Raw genomic sequence first — 18,451 nt, forward strand, 5'->3', positions numbered from 1 at the left:
TGGACACTTCGAATGGGTGAATCGTATGGCATGTGAATTACACCTCAACAAAGCTATTAAAAAATGCTAATAATCAGCCTGAGGTCAACCTAATTGGTGCTGACAGGAAAAGCCAGCGGCTCCAGAGGAAATCGCAGTCTGAGCTCCTGTAAAGGGGCGTCCAAGTCCGTGTTTTCTCCCGCCCTCTCTCACAGTGATCGCCCAGCCGGCAGCCCGGGCCCAGAGGTGACTCTCTCTCTTCTACTTTGTAAACTTCCACCCTGCTTTTTTTTTTTTTTTTTTTGGTGCATTTTACTTTTGACAGTAAACACCAACCAAAATTCCTCTCCAAAGAGCCCCAAAAAACCTGCAGCCTCCCCTCTGCCAGCTGAGCACTAGCCGCTGCAGACGACGCCCTACACCATCACCCACTCACCCGTGCAAACACCCTGCAGTGCTGGCTGAGGGCCTGGGGCCAGTGCCAGGGACAGATAACCAAGCTCAGAGTCCAGGACAGGGGAGAGTGGGGACACATGAGCAGGGCACCAGGCACAATGGCACTGGGCAGGCCCCGAACCGGCGAGGGGTCCTGAGGAGCATGCAGGCCACAGGCTGGGCACACGCCCTGTGGGCACCGAACACACCTAGCCCCTCTCCAGGCCCACTTTTCCCCCAAACCAACGCAGGCCTCCCACCCCTGGCCCCTGCCCCACACCAACCCCACCCACTCACCAGTAGTACTCACCCCTGCCTCATTCTCACGCCTGCTGCCCCTCCAGGACCACCTCGAAGCACCCCTGAGCCCCACTACCATCCCTAACACGACAACCGTAAAGTCTCTACCCGCCGCTGCCCAGGCCCCTAACTGGCCCCACCCCCCACCCTGCCCTGTGCTCATCGCTCATGCCCCGACCCCCAGGACAGCGCACTGCTGGACGGCTCTTTCTTTCTTTCTTCGCCGACCACCTCACCTCCACTCACCTCCGCCGCCACAACTCTTCCCTAGAACTGTCCCCGCCCTGCCGTACCCACCCCAGGCCTGTCCAGGCTCCCATGGTGGGGCAGGACAGCCCAGCCTCTATGAGCTGTCACAGGCCAGGCTTGGGGGGCCGGGCAGCTGGACGCCTTTTGGCAGCTGGACCAACTGTCTAAGTCACCAGCCCACAGCCCTCAGCACGGAGGCCTCTCCCACGGGGCGCTCAGAGCTCTCCCGCCATAGGCCACAGTGGCCTCAGCCCCAGAGGAATCTGCCCTGTATGGGGGGCAGGGAGAATGCGGGAGCTGAGGGGCTTAGGAAGACAGGAAGTTGGAAATGCTCTGGGTGGAGCAGTGGCCGGCTGACTGTACAGGAAAGACTGGGGATTTCCAGGGGAGAGCCAGGGAACGACATGTCCAGGGGAGGGTCTGAGACATTGTGGGGTAGGGGGTGAAGGTCACCAGGGTGAGGGACAGGGAGTTGTCTCTGTGAGAGGGCAGGGTGAGGTGGAACCAGGGGGGATGCCTCAGCAGGGAGGAGGCGAGGAGACTAAGCCAGAGCACCTCTCAGTTCAGGGATCAGCTGGGCAGGGGTCCCTGGGCGCAGGCCTGGCCTCCCTGCCCTCCTCGGAACCAGCAAACGCTGAGCTGGGCCCAGGACAGGGGCCCACAGCTGCTTCCCATGGAGGGACTCGGGCTGCCTCCCCGTCACTGGCTGGCTGGCAGGATGTACCATGCCCTCCTGCCTTCCCTCTCTGGGGATACCCTCCCAAAGTCCCTCCACCCTAGGGACAGGAAGGGCCAGGGCTCCAGCCATCTAGCAGGTCCAAGGCGCTCACAGTGGTCAGGCCTGGAATGCTGTAGGGCACCGGGGCCACATCTGACCTCCTGCAGGGCCATGCCTCCCAGACACAGGTACCAGCCCAGCCCCTCCCTGTCCCCTTGTCGCCAGCCAGCAGTTAAGGAGACTTGGAATGCCTGGTGCGCTCACGGAGCCTCAGCACCTGCCTTCCTGCTTAGCCACTTTCCGGCCAGTGCCACACACATGCGGGCAGCTGCACCATCACGTGATGACTCCACTTCAGGCACCCCAGCACCCCCTGTCCCCTCACCAGCCTCCACGACCAAACCCAGAAGGACTCTGTGTCCAACACCAACCCTGGCCTCCAGAGGAGCTGAGCTAGGGAGGGAAGGCCCTGAGACAGGGTCCCAGCAACCTCCAGCAATCTGTCCGGCTCAGACCCTGGATGAATCAGAAGTAACCTCATCACAGGAGGTAGAGGGAAGACAGCCTGGGGGCCAGGAAAGCTTCAGCACAACGCCCAGGACAGGCTGGGGCACCCGAGGCAGCCCAGCAACCTGACCAGACCAAGAACCCCAGGAGGAAACGATTCTGCACAGGTCCCACACTTTGAACGGCGCAGTCAGCTCTGTCCTGGGGCTTGTCAGGAGGACCGGAGCCCAGGTGGGCATTTGCTTCCCTGCCCTGCACCCCAGCACCTGGCCCGGTGCTCCCTCCAAGGCAGGGCCGGCTGTGCACAAGCCGCCCCTCAAGGCCTCCCCAAGGGTGTAGGAGTGTCTCCCCGGCCTGGATGAACTAGTCACACAGGCAAAGGGGCTGGGCACAGCGCTGTCAAAGAGCACCACAGCAGCACACCCACCCTGCCCCAGAGCCGTCCGTGGAGGACACCTGAAGAAGGTGAGCTCGGGGCACCGTGAAACCTACCCGGCTGGGCGAGGCTGTGGTGGAGAGCAGCATCACGGGGCCCCAGCAGGACCTCTCTCCCTGAGCTGCCCTTGGGGGCAGAGCCAGTAAAACCAGCCACGTGGAGCTGGAACCTGCTCTGGGCTCTGCCTAGGGCCCCCACCCCGACCCTCCCCAGCAGCTCAGTCCCTTGCATCTAAGCCTCTGCAGGCTGGAAGCCAACGCGGTGTCCACAACTGCCCGGAGCCGGGCAACCCAGGCCGAGCCAGGCAGCTGGGCTGCAAGAATGGCTGGCGTGTGCCAGAGCCTGGGAGGGTCCAGGGGCTCCCTGTGGGCCTGGACTAGGGCAAGGGGGTCTGCTGAGGCATCAAGCAGGTGGGCAGGCCACTCTGATGCTCCCCTAGCCTGACCCCTAGCCCACAGCTGTCCCCCAAGAAACAGAAGGGGTGCGTGGGGGTGCCCTGCCAAGGAAGGGTGGCAGCCCAGGCCCTCGCCAGTTTAGGGAGGTGAGGAGAGGCGGTAACTATGCAATCCATTGCCAGGCGGCGCAGCCACCCCTGTCCCATGCAGAGGCGCCCCAGAGGAGGGGCAGGGGATGGCTCAGCCTCGACCCATGTGTCTGCCGGGCACAGACACCGAATCCTGGCTCAGACAGTCGACCCCGAGAAGCCCTGAGCGCCCCCACCCACCCGCACCGCGAGATTCCCTATTAAGGGCATGGCCGCGGGGGCTCAGCGGCGCGCGCCCGCCCCCTTCCCTGGGCACGAGCCGGGAGGACGAGGACGGCGGAGTGGCCGCGCTCGGGCTGGCGATCGGGACGCCGCCGCGGACACGGCGCCGAGCGGCGGGGCGGGCGCCTACCTTTGTACTTCTCGCGCACCTCCTCGTAGGCCTGGATGAAGTCCCGCTCGTCGGGCGGGCCGGGCGTCAGCAGGGCGGCCATGCCGGCGGGCGCGGGGCGCGGGGCGCGGCGGAGCCTCCAGCACCCGGCGGCCACTCTGTCCCCGCGGCCGCGCGCGCCGCTTAAAGAGGCCGCCCCCGCCCCGCCCCGCACCCAGGATGCCCCACGGGCGGGCGGGGCCGGGCAGGGGGAGCCGCGTGTGGGCGCCTCCCGGCGGGCGGGCTCCGAGTCCCGCACACGCGCCGCTTCCCGTTCCCGCCCGCGCCGCCGCAGCCGACAGCCGGGGGTCCTCGGGGTCCTCGTGCGGCCCCAGCCCGGGGGCGGCCGCCACCTGCCTGCGCCCCGCGGGGCCGGCGACCCTACTGCCTCCGAGACGCGCCCCTGCCCGCCCGCACCTGGCTCCCTGCGCGCCGCTGAGAACTTTCCCGTTGCAACACTGGAGACGGCCGAGTCGGTACCAAGAACCCTTAAAACACCAAAACGAACAAACAGGCAAACAAAAATTAAGTACTTAAAAAATGCGTGGTGATAATTAAAACGACTCTTTCCACCATCAGCCTGGCAAAGCCCCGGCTCTACCAGCCTTCACCAATGTGGGCCACCCGTTTTTTTTTCTTTTTTCTTTTGAGACAGAGTCTCCTCTGTCACCCAGGTGAATGCAGTGGCGCGATCTCGGCTCACTGCAACGTCCTCCCGGGGTTCAAGCGATTCTCCTGCCTCAGCCTCCCAAGTAGCTGGAATTATAGGTGCTGCCACCACGCCCGGCTAATTTTGTATTCTTAGTAGACATGGGGTTTCACCATCTTGGCCACCCTTTCTGGGACGCCCCTGGCCATGTTTTCTTCAAGCTTAAAACCACACGTCCTGTAACTCAAGTCCGGCTTCCAGGAAGTAGGTCCTAAGGAAACCCTCAAGGAGGCAGAGCCCTGGCGTGGGGTGCTGGCTGTGGCACAGCCTTTGCAGTGAGTGGGGGAGGTGGCCACAGTCAGCCGGGGCCTCGGGAACCCCCCCCAACTCTTCCACAACTGTAAAGGTGATGCCGAGGAAAGCCCAGCTGTGGGAACGACACAAGTGATTCCCTTTCAAGTGGAAATAAATGACTTATTTCTTTAAAAAGGCCATGTGATGTGAAAACCCCTGAAGGTCATGCACCTCACAGCAGACGCTGGGGCTGGGGCTGGGTGAGGGTGGTGAGCCTCTCCTTCCCTCTCTGTCGCTCCCAGCAGCCCCACTTCCCGTTGCCTGTAACCTCCTCGGGTTTCAGCACCTGGCCTTGCAGCCCTCTCTGGCTCCCGCAGGGGCCCTCCCTGCCCTCCGGCTGGAACAGGTCAGGACTCTCCAGCCCTAGCCTAGAGAGCTGCGGCTCCTCCCTCTCCTAGCACACCCTTCCCATGGCCTCCAGCTCTAGGTCACCCACTTCCCTCCTGCCCTCCCCCTTCCCCAGGCCTCTCGCTGGGTCCTTCCCATCCTTCTCCCAGGATGGGCAGCTACTGGAGGGCAAGGCCAGATCCTGGCCCAGGAAGAGGCTGGGGCTCCGGACAACCAGGCGCCCCCTCCCTAGACGCTGCTTCTATACATTCCCACATGCCCCCCTCTCCCATGGTGGAAGCCAAGACCGAGGGCCTGGTGGGCAGCTCTGCCCCAGGAGCCCAAAAAATTATCCTTGTTGCAGCTGGGCACTGGACCGTTTTAAAGTCAGTGCCGGACGCCACGCAAGAAGCCCAACCCCAGGCCTCCAGAACCGCCTAGGCGGGGCCGGCAGGTGGCGCTGTGCCGCCTGCACTCACCTGGGACGCGCAGACCCCCCCAGGCCTCCCATCCAGCCCCAGCCCCAGCCCCAGCCCCAGCGCCTGGCACGCAGCGGGAAGCCAGTCAACCCGCGCGTGACAAGGAGACGCACAGGCAAGGCCCTGCGCAGTTACCTGCGATGCGAATGACCGCCCGCTCCGCAGGGTCCAGGACACTCCCGTTGGTCCTGGCGCCACCCGCGCTGCGCCGGCTCCGCTGCGTTTTCCCGAGGTTCCAGGGCAGTGTGTCGCCAGGGCTGGGTGAGCCACTGCTTCCATTAGAGACATCTTCGGCGACTGCCCGCACCTCAGCGTCCTCACCCGACATGGCCTCCTGGAGGGGGAGCAGGAGAGGGTCACATCTCTGCCGGTTCAGGAGTGGATTCTGCACGCTGACCCACCCAGCTCCTTCTTAACCTAGACACTGACCCCACCCCACCCACCCTCTCACCGGGACACTGGCACCCACACACCTGCACCCTGCTGTACCCACTCACTGACACCCACGCTCTCGCCCCAGGCACTGACTACTCTCTCTCCATCCACGACTGCCTCGCCCCCTCCCACCCATTCCTCAGAAACCCACACAGTGACCCGGTGACCCCCACCCGGCCACCGGCCTCACCCTCCAGTCCATCACCAGGACACTGACCGCCCTGGCCACCCCCACTCCCGCACACTGGCTGCCACTCTCCTTCTTAGTCGCCAACACCCCAACCGCCTACTCTGTCACCGAGGGGCTGGACAGCACAGGACAGACCACCCTCCGCCCCGTCAAATGGAAGGGGAGGGGGTGACTACCTTCACTCAGACGCGGGCCTCCACTGCCTCCATCCCAAACCTGACTCTTCGTCTAATCCTCTAATCGTAGGCAGGCGAGGCCATCAAGGAACGCTGACCACCGGCCCCTCCGCTCACTGGGTCATCCGAGAAGGACACCCAAGCCCTTCCCCTGGACACCGGCAGTCCACCTCCAAGCTGTCTCGACCTCTAGGACTCCCCATCACGCTCCCCCACCTCAGCCCGCAGTCCCACCTCGATCTCCGCAGCAAAGGCCTATAAATAGCTGCAGCCGCAGCAGCGTGGGCCGTGGGAGCTCTGCTGCGGCGAGGCCGGGGAGGGTGCCCAGTCCGCCGCTCCAGCAGCCCACAGTGGGGGCGCGTACACCGGCACCGCAGACGCAACCAGGGCGCACGAATACCCACTTGCGCACACTCCTCAGCCCCCGTCCCCAAGAGCGCCGGCGTGCGGGAGGTGAATGGGGCTCTGTCTCGGCGGGGTGGGCTGGCGTGGGGGCACAATGTGGGCTCTGTGCCTCCGCCCTCAGGCCAAGGGCCAGGGAGGAGACTGCGGGCACCGCGCAGAGGGCCGCCGCACCCCGCCCCCACTGGCCCTTCCACCGGCCGCCCCGGGGGCAGCCCCCGCCCGGAGCTCTGCGGTCAACCGCGCCTCCCCAGCAGCCTTTCCTGCCCACACCCCGGGCACCGCCCGTCCAGTTCCGCAGTATCGGGCGCGCAGGGAAGTGCTGTCCTCTCGAGGAAGGGCAGGAGGGGCCGCGGCGCAGCCCTAGTTCCGTGTGTCCTGCGACCGGAGACCCCCCCGCGACCCCCACCCCGCAGCGCCCGCACGCGGCGCGCCCTTGCATCCCGGCCGCGGTCATACGTGCCTGGTGGCTCCGCTCGCTTCAGCTCTGCAGCCGCAGCCAGACTGCTCCGACCCGGAGAGCGGCGGAGGCGGCGCAGGCGGGGCGCGCCCCGAGCCCCGCCCCGGCCCCCACCCAGAGCTGCGCCGCGCGGGCCCGGCCGAGAGCTAGCGAGCGGTGTCCGCGAGATCGGGCGCGCGTGTCTGCGTGGGGCAGGCGAGATCCCGGGAGCGGCGGGGCCGGGGCCCGCGGGGGGGGACTCGGCCAGGGCAGCGGCGCACACCTGAGCCAGGGCGCACGGGGCGGGCCGGTCGGCAAGGAGACGCGGTCGGCGCCAGCGTGCGTGACACCGGAACGCCGTGCGCTCGCTCCGGTGCGCTCTGGGCCCCTCCCCGCCCCGCCCCGCGACGCCCCCTCGGGAGCAGCAGACCCCGCCCCTAGTCCGCGGAGGTTCCCGCTCCCCAAACAGAGGTCGCAGTCGGAGTTCCCGGGGCCCTCACGCCCTGTTTCACGTTCACGTTTATTCAAACAACAGAGCTGTTTCCAGAGAGGATGCGGCGCGGCGGCGGGCGGTGTCGCCGCCCCGTCCTCCTGGGCTCTGCTGACCCCTGGCGGAGACCCGGCCCAGCTCCTCAACCCCGCCTTCGGGAGCCCGCAGCGGGAGGCAGGGGCGTCCCCGCGGTCAGCTCAGGCGGGGGCCTGGGAAGCAGGAGGCCAGAAGGTGGCCCCTGAGGTCAAGTGGCTGGGGAGGGGCCCCGGAGCCCAGAGGGGTCGTCGGGGGAAGCCCGGGGCATGCGCTCGCAGGTGATGAGGTAGGTGGGCAGCGCCTGGGTGTCGTGGAAGATGACGAAGATGCTGGGCTGGCGGACGCAGTCCACCGCGCTGTCGTAGCGCAGGAGCACGTGGCCGGGGCCCCGCAGAGGGGGCGCGAGCAGACCGCGATGGCCCTGCCCGTAGTCGCCGGTCAGCACCCGTGCCACGAACACCGCCTTGTGGCCATCGGCGTTGGGGGGCGAGAAGCGGTCCTGCACCGACATGGAGGCGCGCGTGGCGAAATACACGCCCTTTCCGTAGACGGTGGCTGCAGGGCAGGACGGAGCAAGGTCAGGGTGGTCAGGGTGGTCGGGGTGGGCAGAGCCCCCGCCCCTGCCGGGCTCAGGCCTCACCGTTGCGGCCGCAGAAGCTGCGGTTGAAGCCGTGGGCGCAGATGTCAGGCACTGCCGGCGCCGTGGTTCCGTGGTACAGCACCTGCTCCACGGGGCCCCGCTCACATCGCTGCCGCAGGCGCTCCCGGTGCAGCTCGTACTGCTGCTGCAGCAGCGGGTGCGACACTCGCTCCACCTGCAGGACGCCAGGGCCAGGCTCAGACACCCTCCCTAGGCAGGGCAGAGCTGAGCCGGGCAAAAAGGAGCCCTCTGCTGGAGTCCAGGGTTCCAGGGACACCTTGCAGCCCCCATCACGCTCTGTCCAGCAGCAGACGGTAGCACCTCCATGGGCAAGTGACATCAGAGGCCTCTGGGGAGGCCTGACCCCTCCAGGGGAGTCTGCTGCCCTCCTCCCCCTCCCATGGAAGGAAGTCCGGGGGTGGACAAACCCCACCCACTCACAGCCGGGCCTCTGCGGAGAAAAGCTGAGCCAGGGTCCGATGCTGCCTACGGCACTCGACTCCAATACCAGACCGCTCAGTGCCGATAGACCCAAGTGGGAGACAAGGCCTCCGGTGACTATCTGACAATCAGCCCTGGGAAACACTTGAAATTCTAAATAGTTTTTTCAGAGGAGCGCAGCGGAACACCATGTCCATTAAACAAGACTAGCTGCTATGAAAAGGAATTAGTCTGGAAATAAGAGTGCTCTTGCATTCAGAAAGGGACGCTGAGCTAGATCCAGGGGATGAGGAAGTGGTTCAAGCTAAAGACCCAGCTAGTGATCTAGATGGAGTTCAGGAACTGACAGTGCAGAGCTAACGGAAGAGAACGGACCTCCAGGAGAGCAGGTGAGCGGGGTGGTGTCTGAGCCCACATAGCAGGAGCTCCACAGGGAAGACGGCTTCCCTGAGCTGAAAGAACATCTTCAGATACACAGGATCCGTGAAACGCCAAGAAGGACACGGGGGCAAGACATGTGCCCCTGGCACCCACCTGCCAGGAAACCTCAACCTTCAGAGTGAAAGAAAACCCTGCAAGTTTACACACACACAACGAGATGCAAACGGGAAGAAATCTCACCTCCTCACATTGGGTCTCTCACTACTGACACCAGATGCTAAGAAACCATGGGGAGATTTTTTTTTTTTTAAAGACGGGGTTTCACCATGTTGGTCAGGCTGGTCTTGAACTCCCGACCTCAGGTGATCCGCCCGCCTTGGCCTCCAAAGTACTTGGATTACAGGCGTGAGCCACCACGCCCAGCCAGGGGAGAAGAAGGAAGAAGCTGGGCGTGGTGGCTCACGCCTGTAATCCCAGCACTTTGGGAGGCCGAGGCAGGTGGATCACGAGGTCAAGAGATCGAGACCATCCTGGTCAACATGGTGAAACCCCGTCTCTACTAAAAACACAAAAAATTAGCTGGGCACGGTGGGGCGTGCCTGTAATCCCAGCTACTCAGGAGGCTGAGGCAGGAGAATTGCCTGAACCCAGGAGGCGGAGGTTGCGGTGAGCCGAGATCGCGCCATTGCACTCCAGCCTGGGTAACAAGAGCGAAACTCCATTTCAAAAAAAAGAAGAAGGAAGAAAAACAGCAATGTCTTCAAATATCTGAGGAAAAACACATTTTCAACCTGAGCACTAAATCCAACCAAACTATTAATGGAGAATGAGAACAAATAGGGGCGTATCAGGACATGCGAGAACGAGGAAGTTTACACCAACATCGAATTGTAGATGCAAAATACCTCTAACTGTAAAGTGCAATGTAAATTTAAAAGTTGGCCAGGCACAGTGGTTCACACCTGTAATGCCAACACTTTGGGAGGCTGAGGCAGGCAGATCACCTGAGGTCAGGAGTTTGAGACCAGCCTGACCAATATGGTGAAACCCCGTCTCTACTAAAATTACAGAAATTAGCTGGGCATGGTGGTGTGCACCTGTAGTCCCAGCTACTCAGGAAACTGAGGCAGGAGAATCACTTGAATCTGGGAGGCAGAGGTTGCAGTGAGCTGAGATCACACAATTACGCTCCAGCTGGGGCAACAGAGCAAGACTGCGTCTCAAAAAGATATATATGTATGTATTTATATTTATATATCCATACGCACAAAAAGTAGCTGGGTGTGGTGGTGCCTGTAGTTCCAGCTACTCGGGAGGCTGAGGAGGAATCACTTGAACCCAGGAGGTCAAGGTTGCAGTGAGCCAAGATCATGCCACTGCACTCCAACCTGGGCAACAGAGATACTGTCTCAAAAAAATTATACATATGTGTATATATATGTATTTATTTATTTACATATATATAAATTTAGAAGTCAAAAATTTTACCACCCACTCAAGGAAATACTTGCACTAAACAGAAGAAGAATCTACCGAAAGGTGTCAGGCGGGCACTGAGCAACCCGGGGGTCAAGCATGACCCAGAAGAAATGAAGAAAGTCAAAAAAAGAAGAGTCATTAGCCTTGAATCCCAGAGCAGCTTTTTCACAGAGCACAGTTTTAGTAACTAGGATTTCATTTCTCTTTCTATGGCTCAATGGTAAATATTTTTTCATTATTATAGTATGTCTACCAACCTATGGCCCAAGCATGGAGGCTTTGTGATACTTACGGAAACCTTTACTACATAATAAAGATAACGTAACTGACCAAATTGAGATGGAAGGTTGGGGAGGAGGCAAAAGAGAGGGAAGGGAGGCCCATTCTCCTCATCTTCCATGCAGGAAGGCAAGAAACAATCTCTAAAGCTGTCAAGTGAAAAAATTCAAGCGTACCGTTTAAAGTCATAAAGGGGCTCACTCAAAGAACCAAGTATGAATAATTAACAAAACCACCAGGATGTGAGTTCAGTGCATCTGGGTGGTGGTGATGCTGGTGGTGGTGAGTGGTGAGGGTGTGTTGGTGAAGCTGACGGTGCAATGGTGGTGGTGGTGGTGGTGGTGGTTATGATGTTGGTGATGACAGTGAGTAGTGAAGGTCATGGTGATGGTGTGATGGTGGTGATGGTGATGGTGGTGATGGTGATTACAGTGAGTAGTGAAGGTCATGGTGATGGTGTGATGATGGTGGTGATGGTGATGGTGGTGATGGTGATGACAGTGAGTAGTGAAGGTCATGGTGATGGTGTGGTAGTGGTTATGGTGGTGATGGTGGTGGTGGTCAGGTCTGGCGACAACCAGAGGTTCTTTTGGCATTTCTGACCTGCTCCTGGTGGAGGGTGATGCTGCTGGCAACTTTGAGCATCAAGAGTTGAGAGTGCCCCACCCAGTGACCCCAGCACAGTGTCCCCAGCACAGTGACCCCAGCACAGTGTCCCCAGCCCACTGTCCGCAGCACAGTGCCCCCAGCACAGTGTCCCCAGCACAGTGACCCCAGCACAGTGACCCCAGCACAGTATCCCCAGCCCACTGTCCCCAGCACAGTGTCCCCAGCACAGTGACCCCAGCACAGTGTCCCCAGCACAGTGTCCCCAGCACAGTGACCCCAGCACAGTGACCCCAGCAGTGTCCCCAGCCCACTCTCCGCAGCACAGTGCCCCCAGCACAGTGTCCCCAGCACAGTGACCCCAGCACAGTGCCCCCAGCACAGTGTCCCCAGCACAGTGACCCCAGCACAGTGCCCCCAGCACAGTGACCCCAGCACAGTGTCCCCAGCCCACTGTCCGCAGCACAGTGTCCCCAGCACAGTGACCCCAGCACAGTGTCCCCAGCACTCTAGTGTCCCTTCCTTCTCACCTGTCTGCAGCCAACCCTCTCTGATTCCCTCTCCTCAGCTATGAGCACCTGAGTCTCCTGAGCTGGAAACCCTCTTTCCCGTCACTCTCCCTCTGTGGCCAGCTTATTTCCAGAGCTGCCCCTTCCCTCACCTCCATTTCCTCTTTGCCCCCACCCCACCCTAATTCACCAGCAGAAGGGAGGCCAACTCCCTTCACTTGTCTGGGGTGGTGAAGGAACCAAAAACTCTGGCTCCCAACCAATTGTTCCCAGACTTTTCTGAAATGTGCTCATGCTCAGGGTTGTCAAATGTAGCACGTAAGAATACAGGAAGAGGCTGCCGAGCTGCAGCGAGCCAGGGCCTTTCCCCATGGCAGTGGCCCTCTGTGGAGGCAGAAGAGCGCCCAGAACAGCACCAGGTACACATTTGTGGAACGAGTAATTCTCACAATGGCCACAAGATGGCATCACTGCCCCATGCTCCAAATAAGGAAACTGAGGCACGGAGCTGGTCCCATAGTCCCTGGTGACCCAACCAGGAGTAGCAGAGTGGGGACCCTCACTCAGGCCTGTCAGATCCCAGGGCCCCCCAACCTCTGTTCCTTCCCGTTTCCCTACTTTGCGAATGCTCTCTGGGCAGGGAACAGGGCTGGGAGCCTGTCAGCTCCTGGTCAGCTGACCTTGATGTGGGCCAGAGGACAGGCCACAGACTCTGCACAGTGCTGATGGTGCAAAAGCCCAGGACGCCATGGGGCCAGAGAGACAGCGCACGGACTCACGCGAACGATGTAGATGCTGCTGCGGGCAGCATCCAGGGTGTCGTAAAAGGCCCGCACCACCTCCCGGAACTCCCCGGTGCTCTCTGCCAGACGCTCCAGCTTGTTGCAGGGCCCCTTCAGCGTCTGCTCCGCCACTGACGTGGGGAAAAAGGAGGTCAGGGCCATGCCTGAGGCACCAGCCCCCTGCTAGCCAGCCCATCCCCCCGTCTCTCTGCCCAGGATGCAGACTCACAGGCAGAGCCTGAAGCTGCCGAGGGAAAGGTCAAACTCTGATCCCAGGGGCCAGCCAGAAGTGCTGCCAGGTGGCGGGCAGCACGGGCAGGGTGGGCCCCGAAGCCACGGAGGACGGCACAGTCACCACGCAGGGCAATGCTCACACCGTGGCATCGCTCCAGGCGAGCGCACAGCTCTGCGGGCAGTGTGCGGCGCCAGGGCCCCACCATCTCCTCCTGAAGGTGGGCCTCCAAGGCAGCCCTGAGCGCCTGGTCCAGCTCCTCCACATCCTGCTCAAAGGCCGAGTGCACCACCAGCTGGGCCCTGCCATCGGTTCCCCCATCTGGGGGGTCTCCTGCCTCCGACGGGAGCTGCTCCAGCAGGGACAGAGCTAGGGCTTGCCGCAGGGCAGCAGCCTCCTCCTGCTCGGCCACCTGGCCCTGAGGCTCCAGTGACCGGTGCAGTGCCAGCTGAAGCGCGGCCTCCTCCTCCAGCCGCCTCGGGCCCTCAGTGCTGGGGACCACAGGCTCATCCTCCTCGTGCCCTGGGGTCGCCTCCTCCTCTGGGTGCTCCTGAGGCTTCTCCTCCTCCAGATCTGGAGGCAGCCAGTCCTCCCCATCAAGGTCTAGGCCCTCCAGGATGGCCAGCAGTTCTCGGATCTTCTCTGGGAGCAGGGAGAGGCCACTGGGTCAGGGGCTGGGCCCAGGAGGAGTTGGAATGGGTGAAAGATGGGGAATGAGTTTAGGGGGTGACAGGGTGGGCCTAAGATGGGTCATTAGACAGATGGGAGCACAGAGCAGAGCAGGGGTGAGGTCACGAGAGGGCCACAGGATGTGCTGCAGGCTCCCAGGTAGCCCTACCGAGGCTCACATCCTCCCGGTCGCCGCCTGTCCTGTCGGGGGGCCACAGGGCGTGGGCATGGCCAGGGAGCACTGGGAGGGCCTCAGCAGAGTCCACCTGTAGGGAGAGGATATCAGGGCCACCAGCCTCTGGACGAGGGCAGAGGAGGCCTGGGGCAGAGGTGTGAGAAAGGGGAGGGCAGGGGTGGGACTCCATCTCTACCTCTTCAAGGCCTGTGTCCAAGGTGGCTGCGGCCAGGCGCTCCGTCCCAAAGACACACTGGAACTGAGCCTCCAGCCCATGGAGCAGGCGCTGCCCTTCTGGGCCCAGGAGAAACCTGGCACTGCCCGGGTGTTCCAGGTGTAGCACATGGCAGCTAATGCTGCCCAGCAGGCTCTGCAGAAACTCCTCGGCTGCCTGGCAGGAGGCCTGGGCTCCGCAGAGCTGCAGGGCCATGGCAGAGGGGCGGTTTGCAGGTTTAGAGCACAGGAGAGGCACTCTGAGTACCCAGTCGGAGGAGGGGGCCGAAGGTTAGGAGTCCTGAGGGGTCACTCACCCGAAAGCCAGTCACATCTGATCCTTCAAGTGGGAAGAGGGCGACGTCTCCCAGGCCCGCAAGAAGGTCCTCATGATACAGTTGCAGGAAGCGCATCGCGCCTGGCTCCATTGACAGCACTGTCTCCACCAGGCCCTCCTGCCCCAGCAGCCTCACACGCCCTGGGCTCACGGGTCCCGCCTGCTCCAGAGGCCCCACAGCGATCTGTGGGGGACCCACCAGCCCCTCCTGCCCTGGTGAGTCCATGGCAATCTCCACCAGCCCCTCCTGCCCTGGTGAGTCCATGGCAATCTCCACCAGGTCCTCCTGCCCTGGTGAGTCCATGGCAATCTCCACCAGCCCCTCCTGCCCTGGTGAGTCCATGGCAATCTCCACCAGGTCCTCCTGCCCTGGTGAGTCCATGGCAATCTCCACCAGGCCCTCCTGCCCCAGCAACCCCTTAGAGATCTCCAGCAGGCCTGCAGACCCCACAGGCCCCAGGCTCATGGGCCCCTCCTGTTCCTGTAACCCCACAGGTCTCAGGCTTACCAGCCCCTCATGTTCCAGAGACCCCACGGGACCTATCCTCAGAGAGGGCCCTGACTGCCCTGGTTCCTTGCCAGAGCCCACTGTCACAGTCTCTGTACCCCGCAGAGCTGTCACCAGCCCTCCAGTCCTCGGGAGAGCATGCTCCATGGCCCTACGCCCCAGGGTGGACGGGTGGTCCCCTCCACTGGTGTTCTCAGTCAGCTCCTTGGGCTCCAGGACCTCATAGTGGGGGACAAGGCTCAGCTCTAAGCCCTGCAGCCGGTGGTCCTGCCGCAGCACTCGTTCTGCCACTTGGAGGAAGGGAAAGGACAGAAAGCCTTCAGATTTCTGCAGGAGAGGCGGGGTCAGCTGAGTCTGCCCCGCCCCACTCACCTTGCCACTGCTGGAAGGAGGCAACAGTGCCCAGGGGCGCAGGCAGGCGTCGCAGGCCCTCCAGGGGCCCCCCGCCACTGCGACGCTCATTCTCCAGGTACAGCTCTAGCAGCAGCAGATCCACAGAGGTACCGTCCCCCACCACACGCACCGCTCGGGCCTGGGGCACCCGGGCCAGGGACACCGAGGCCCCCTCCAGGCCCAGATTCTGGGCCTGCTCCTCCAGGACACGGACATCTGTGGGGAATATGCAGGTCAGCTCAGGGCACCTTCCCTAGCCAGCACCTCAGCCCCAACCCTGCCTCTCACCTGTCTCAGAAAGGGGCTTCAGCAACTGGACCAGAGCCCGGTCTGGCCGGGGGCTGGCCAAGGCACAGCAGGGCTGCACCGGGAGCCCCGAGGCACGAAGCAAGGCCTGGACATGCTGCTCCAGGAGCTGGGGTGCGGTGCCAGGGGGCAGTCCTTGGAGCAGCAGGCGTGCAGGGGCTCGTGGGGGAGCTGGCCGCAGGCTCAGCCGGACACCATGTAGTTCATGATCTGCCCGGGCCAAGACCCTCTCGGCATCTGCGGGCAGAGACGGGGCGAGACGTCAGGCATCGGAACATCAGGGCACCCAGGCTGCCCCTTCAGCCAGCCCCCTCACCTGCAGGCTCTCTGAAGGTGAGGATACCCCCACAGCCCAGTCTCTGCCAGCTCAACACAGGCCCCCCTCCAGAGCGTCGGCGGTTCTCAAAGTAGAGCGTGAGCAGCTCGTCGGGCACAGCAGGGGACAGTCCGCGGACCTCCACTGCCACCCCCGCCTCTGCCTCCGCCATTGCAACCCTGCAATGGGGCATGGCGGGGGGGTAGAGAAGCAGCCCTCTCCACCCCTCCTACCCCTCCCAGGCCCCTCTGAGGTGTGCCCTCAATACTCCCCCAACATGGATGGCCCCACACCCAGTACCTTCAGCCCATGGGCTCAGCCAGGACTCCTGCGCCTGCCCCTCAGCAAGCCTCACTCCGCACGCACGGTACAGGAAAACAAAAGTGAAACTGAAAGCCGGAAGGAGGGAGGGAACAGCTGGGCCCTCGCTCAGGCCTGGGTACTGGGGCTCAAAGGCTTCCTCTCCTGCTGCAGCCCCAACCCCCAGCTGACCAGGAGGTGTTGGCCAGGTTAAACCCCTCAGGACCCTCCAGACAGCCCAGCCCAGCCCAGCCCACTGGCCCCATTTGGCCCACTCCAGCCCCTGGCTGGCAGGGTGGATGTGAGTGTCCTCTGATGGACCTCCACTCCCCTGGCCTCCGTGGCGGGAAAGTGGCCGCTCTCCCCACTAAATCCACCAAGGGGCCTGAGTCACTGCCCCTCACTCAGGATCTCCAAGCCTCTGTGTTCATAACACCTTCTGCCCACAAAGTACTGGGTCGCCAGGCCCAACCCCAGCCACGGCTGGCCTTCAACGCCCCCAGCAAACTTCTCAGCCCTGTTCCTGGTCCCTCACACCCGTCAGGTGCTGAGCACAGAAAGCTCCCCCACCTTGATTTTCAAGAGCCTGGATCCCAGCACAGCCTCCCTCTGGCCTCGGGTCCTGCCTGGCCATTCCTGCAGCTTTCTCCGCCCCCCGCACTGCCTCATCTCACACCATCACTGGCATCGTCACAAGTAACCCTAGAAGGTGACAAGGTGATGGCACCACTGCATTCCTTGCTGCCACCAATCCTCACCATAGGAAGGGAAACAAAGGTACCGCAGGCTCACGGCAGCAGCAGGCCCCACACCTGAGCGGTGCCTTCGGAATCCACACTCCCACTCGCCACAAGCCCCCTACATCACCCAAGCACCGTTTGCCTCCAGCCTCTCAAAGAGCTGTGCCCACTACTCTCTCCATCCCCCACTTCCCACTCACCCTCAGCCCACTAAAACCCAGCCTCACCCCTGCTATTCCTCCCTCCAGGGGCTGAGGACCCTGGCCAGCCTGCACAGGCGGCACCTCTGCTGCCCCGACCCTGGCCCCAGCCTCCAGCATCTCTTGCTAGGTAGCTAAGCTAACCTCTTAACTAGTCTCTATCTGCCACTCCCACGGTGGGTCCTCAACAGAGGGGTCAGGGTGGGCCTTGTAAAGTGACACCAGAAGCTGCTACAGCTCCCAGCATCAGCAACAGTAAAAACCAAAGTCCTGGGGACCGGGCGCGGTGACTCATGCCTGTAATCCCAGCACTTTGGGAGGCTGAAGCAGGCGCATCAATTGAGGTCAGGAGTTTCATGGCAGCCTAGCCAACATGGTGAAACCCATCTCTACTAAAAATACAAAAATTAGCTGGGCATGATGGTGGGCACCTGTAATCTCAGCTACCCTGGAACACTGAGGCAGGAGAATCACTTGAACCTGGAAGACGGAGGTTGCAGTGAGCCGAGGTCATGCCACTGCACTCCAGCCTGGGCAACGGAGTGAGATTGTCTCAAAAAAAAAAAAAAAAAAAGTCCTTTTGACGCCCTGCCGAGCTGCACCTGACCAGACCTCAGTCCCTTCTCTGGACCCATGCCCCCTGCACACCCTGATGCTTAGAGGCCTCCAGGCTCCTCTTCCTGCAGGGCTACAGGCCACTCCTACCTCAGTGGCCTAGGACTGGCTCTTCCCTCTGCTTAGCCCCCCGCCTTCCCCACAAACCCCCATGGCCATCCCTCTGGCATGATCTCCCTTACTCTGACTTTTTTTTTTGAGATGGAGTTTTGCTCTTTCGCCCAGGGTGGAGTGAAGTGGCGTGATCTCAACTCACTGCAACCTCCACCTCCTGGGTTCAAGTGATTCTCCAGCCTCAGCCTCCTGAGTAGCTGGGATTACAGGTGTGCCCCGCCAGGCGCGCACCACCACCCCTGGCTAATTTTTGTATTTTAGTAGAGATAGGGTTTCACCATATTGGCCAGGCTGGTCTCTAACTCCTGACCTCAAATGATCCACCCGCCTCAACCTCCCAAAGTGCTGGGATTACAGGCGTGAGCCACCATGCCCAGCTATTTTATATTTATTTTATTATTTTATTTTATTTTATTTTGAGACAGAGTCTTGCTCTTGTCACCCAGGCTGGAGTGCAATGGCACAATCTCAGCTCACTGCAACCTCCGCCTCCCAGGTTCAAGTGATTCTCCTGCCTCAGCTTTGCTATGAGCTAGGATTACAGGCGCGCACCACCATGCCCGGCTGGTACAAATTTTTATATTTTTAGTAAAGACGGAGTTTTGCCACATTGGCCAGGCTGGTCTCAAACTCCAGACATCAGGTGATCTGCCTGCCTCAGCCTCCAAAAGTGGTGGGACTAAGGGTGTGAGCCACCACAC

The 18,451-nt window shown here is 61.8% G+C and overlaps 2 protein-coding genes across 8 annotated transcripts in view; both read right to left on the minus strand.

Moving 5' to 3' along the window:
* PLEC (plectin) overlaps positions 1-7,060 on the minus strand; it is a 59,029-nt gene extending 51,969 nt beyond the window's left edge. For 3 of the 7 annotated variants that reach the window (XM_012473332.2, XM_012473331.2, XM_012473334.2), the window contains exons 1-2: positions 6,149-6,354; positions 5,483-5,681 (exon numbers count right to left, since the gene is read on the minus strand). In XM_012473332.2, coding sequence (XP_012328755.2) covers positions 5,483-5,675 — 193 coding nt within the window. In that variant the 5' untranslated portion in view covers positions 5,676-5,681; positions 6,149-6,354. Of the gene's footprint in view, positions 1-3,520; positions 3,603-5,482; positions 5,682-6,148; positions 6,355-7,013 lie in introns of those variants that run through there. The other 4 variants (XM_064384709.1, XM_064384713.1, XM_064384710.1 and 1 more) reach the window with 4 other exon arrangements.
* Positions 7,061-7,691: 631 nt separating this feature from the next.
* PARP10 (poly(ADP-ribose) polymerase family member 10) lies at positions 7,692-17,043 on the minus strand. The gene is made up of 12 exons (XM_021675999.2): positions 16,652-17,043; positions 16,082-16,170; positions 15,782-15,960; positions 15,448-15,702; positions 15,139-15,375; positions 14,239-15,056; positions 13,905-14,126; positions 13,703-13,799; positions 12,862-13,506; positions 12,630-12,763; positions 8,156-8,330; positions 7,692-8,070 (listed from the first exon to the last, which is right to left on the minus strand). Exons 3-12 carry the CDS (start codon positions 15,951-15,953, stop codon positions 7,724-7,726), a joined length of 3,102 nt encoding a protein of 1,033 aa, XP_021531674.2. The 5' UTR covers positions 15,954-15,960; positions 16,082-16,170; positions 16,652-17,043; the 3' UTR covers positions 7,692-7,723.
* Positions 17,044-18,451: the final 1,408 nt, after the last annotated feature.

The sequence above is a fragment of the Aotus nancymaae genome, unplaced genomic scaffold (genome assembly GCF_030222135.1).
Source record: "Aotus nancymaae isolate 86718 unplaced genomic scaffold, 86718_ANA_hifiasm-v0.15.2.pri h1tg000036l, whole genome shotgun sequence".
Classification (NCBI taxonomy): domain Eukaryota; kingdom Metazoa; phylum Chordata; class Mammalia; order Primates; family Aotidae; genus Aotus; species Aotus nancymaae.

Coding starts and splice junctions, on each gene's coding strand:
- PARP10 (XM_021675999.2), bottom strand. CDS start 15,953: ATGGCGGAGGCAGAGGCGGGGGTGGCAGTGGAGGTCCGCGGACTGTCC. Junction 15,376..15,447: donor GAAGCCCCTTTCTGAGACAG/GTGAGAGGCAGG, acceptor TATTCCCCACAG/ATGTCCGTGTCCTGGAGGAG. Junction 8,331..12,629: donor GCAGCATCTACATCGTTCGC/GTGAGTCCGTGC, acceptor GGCGTCCTGCAG/GTGGAGCGAGTGTCGCACCC.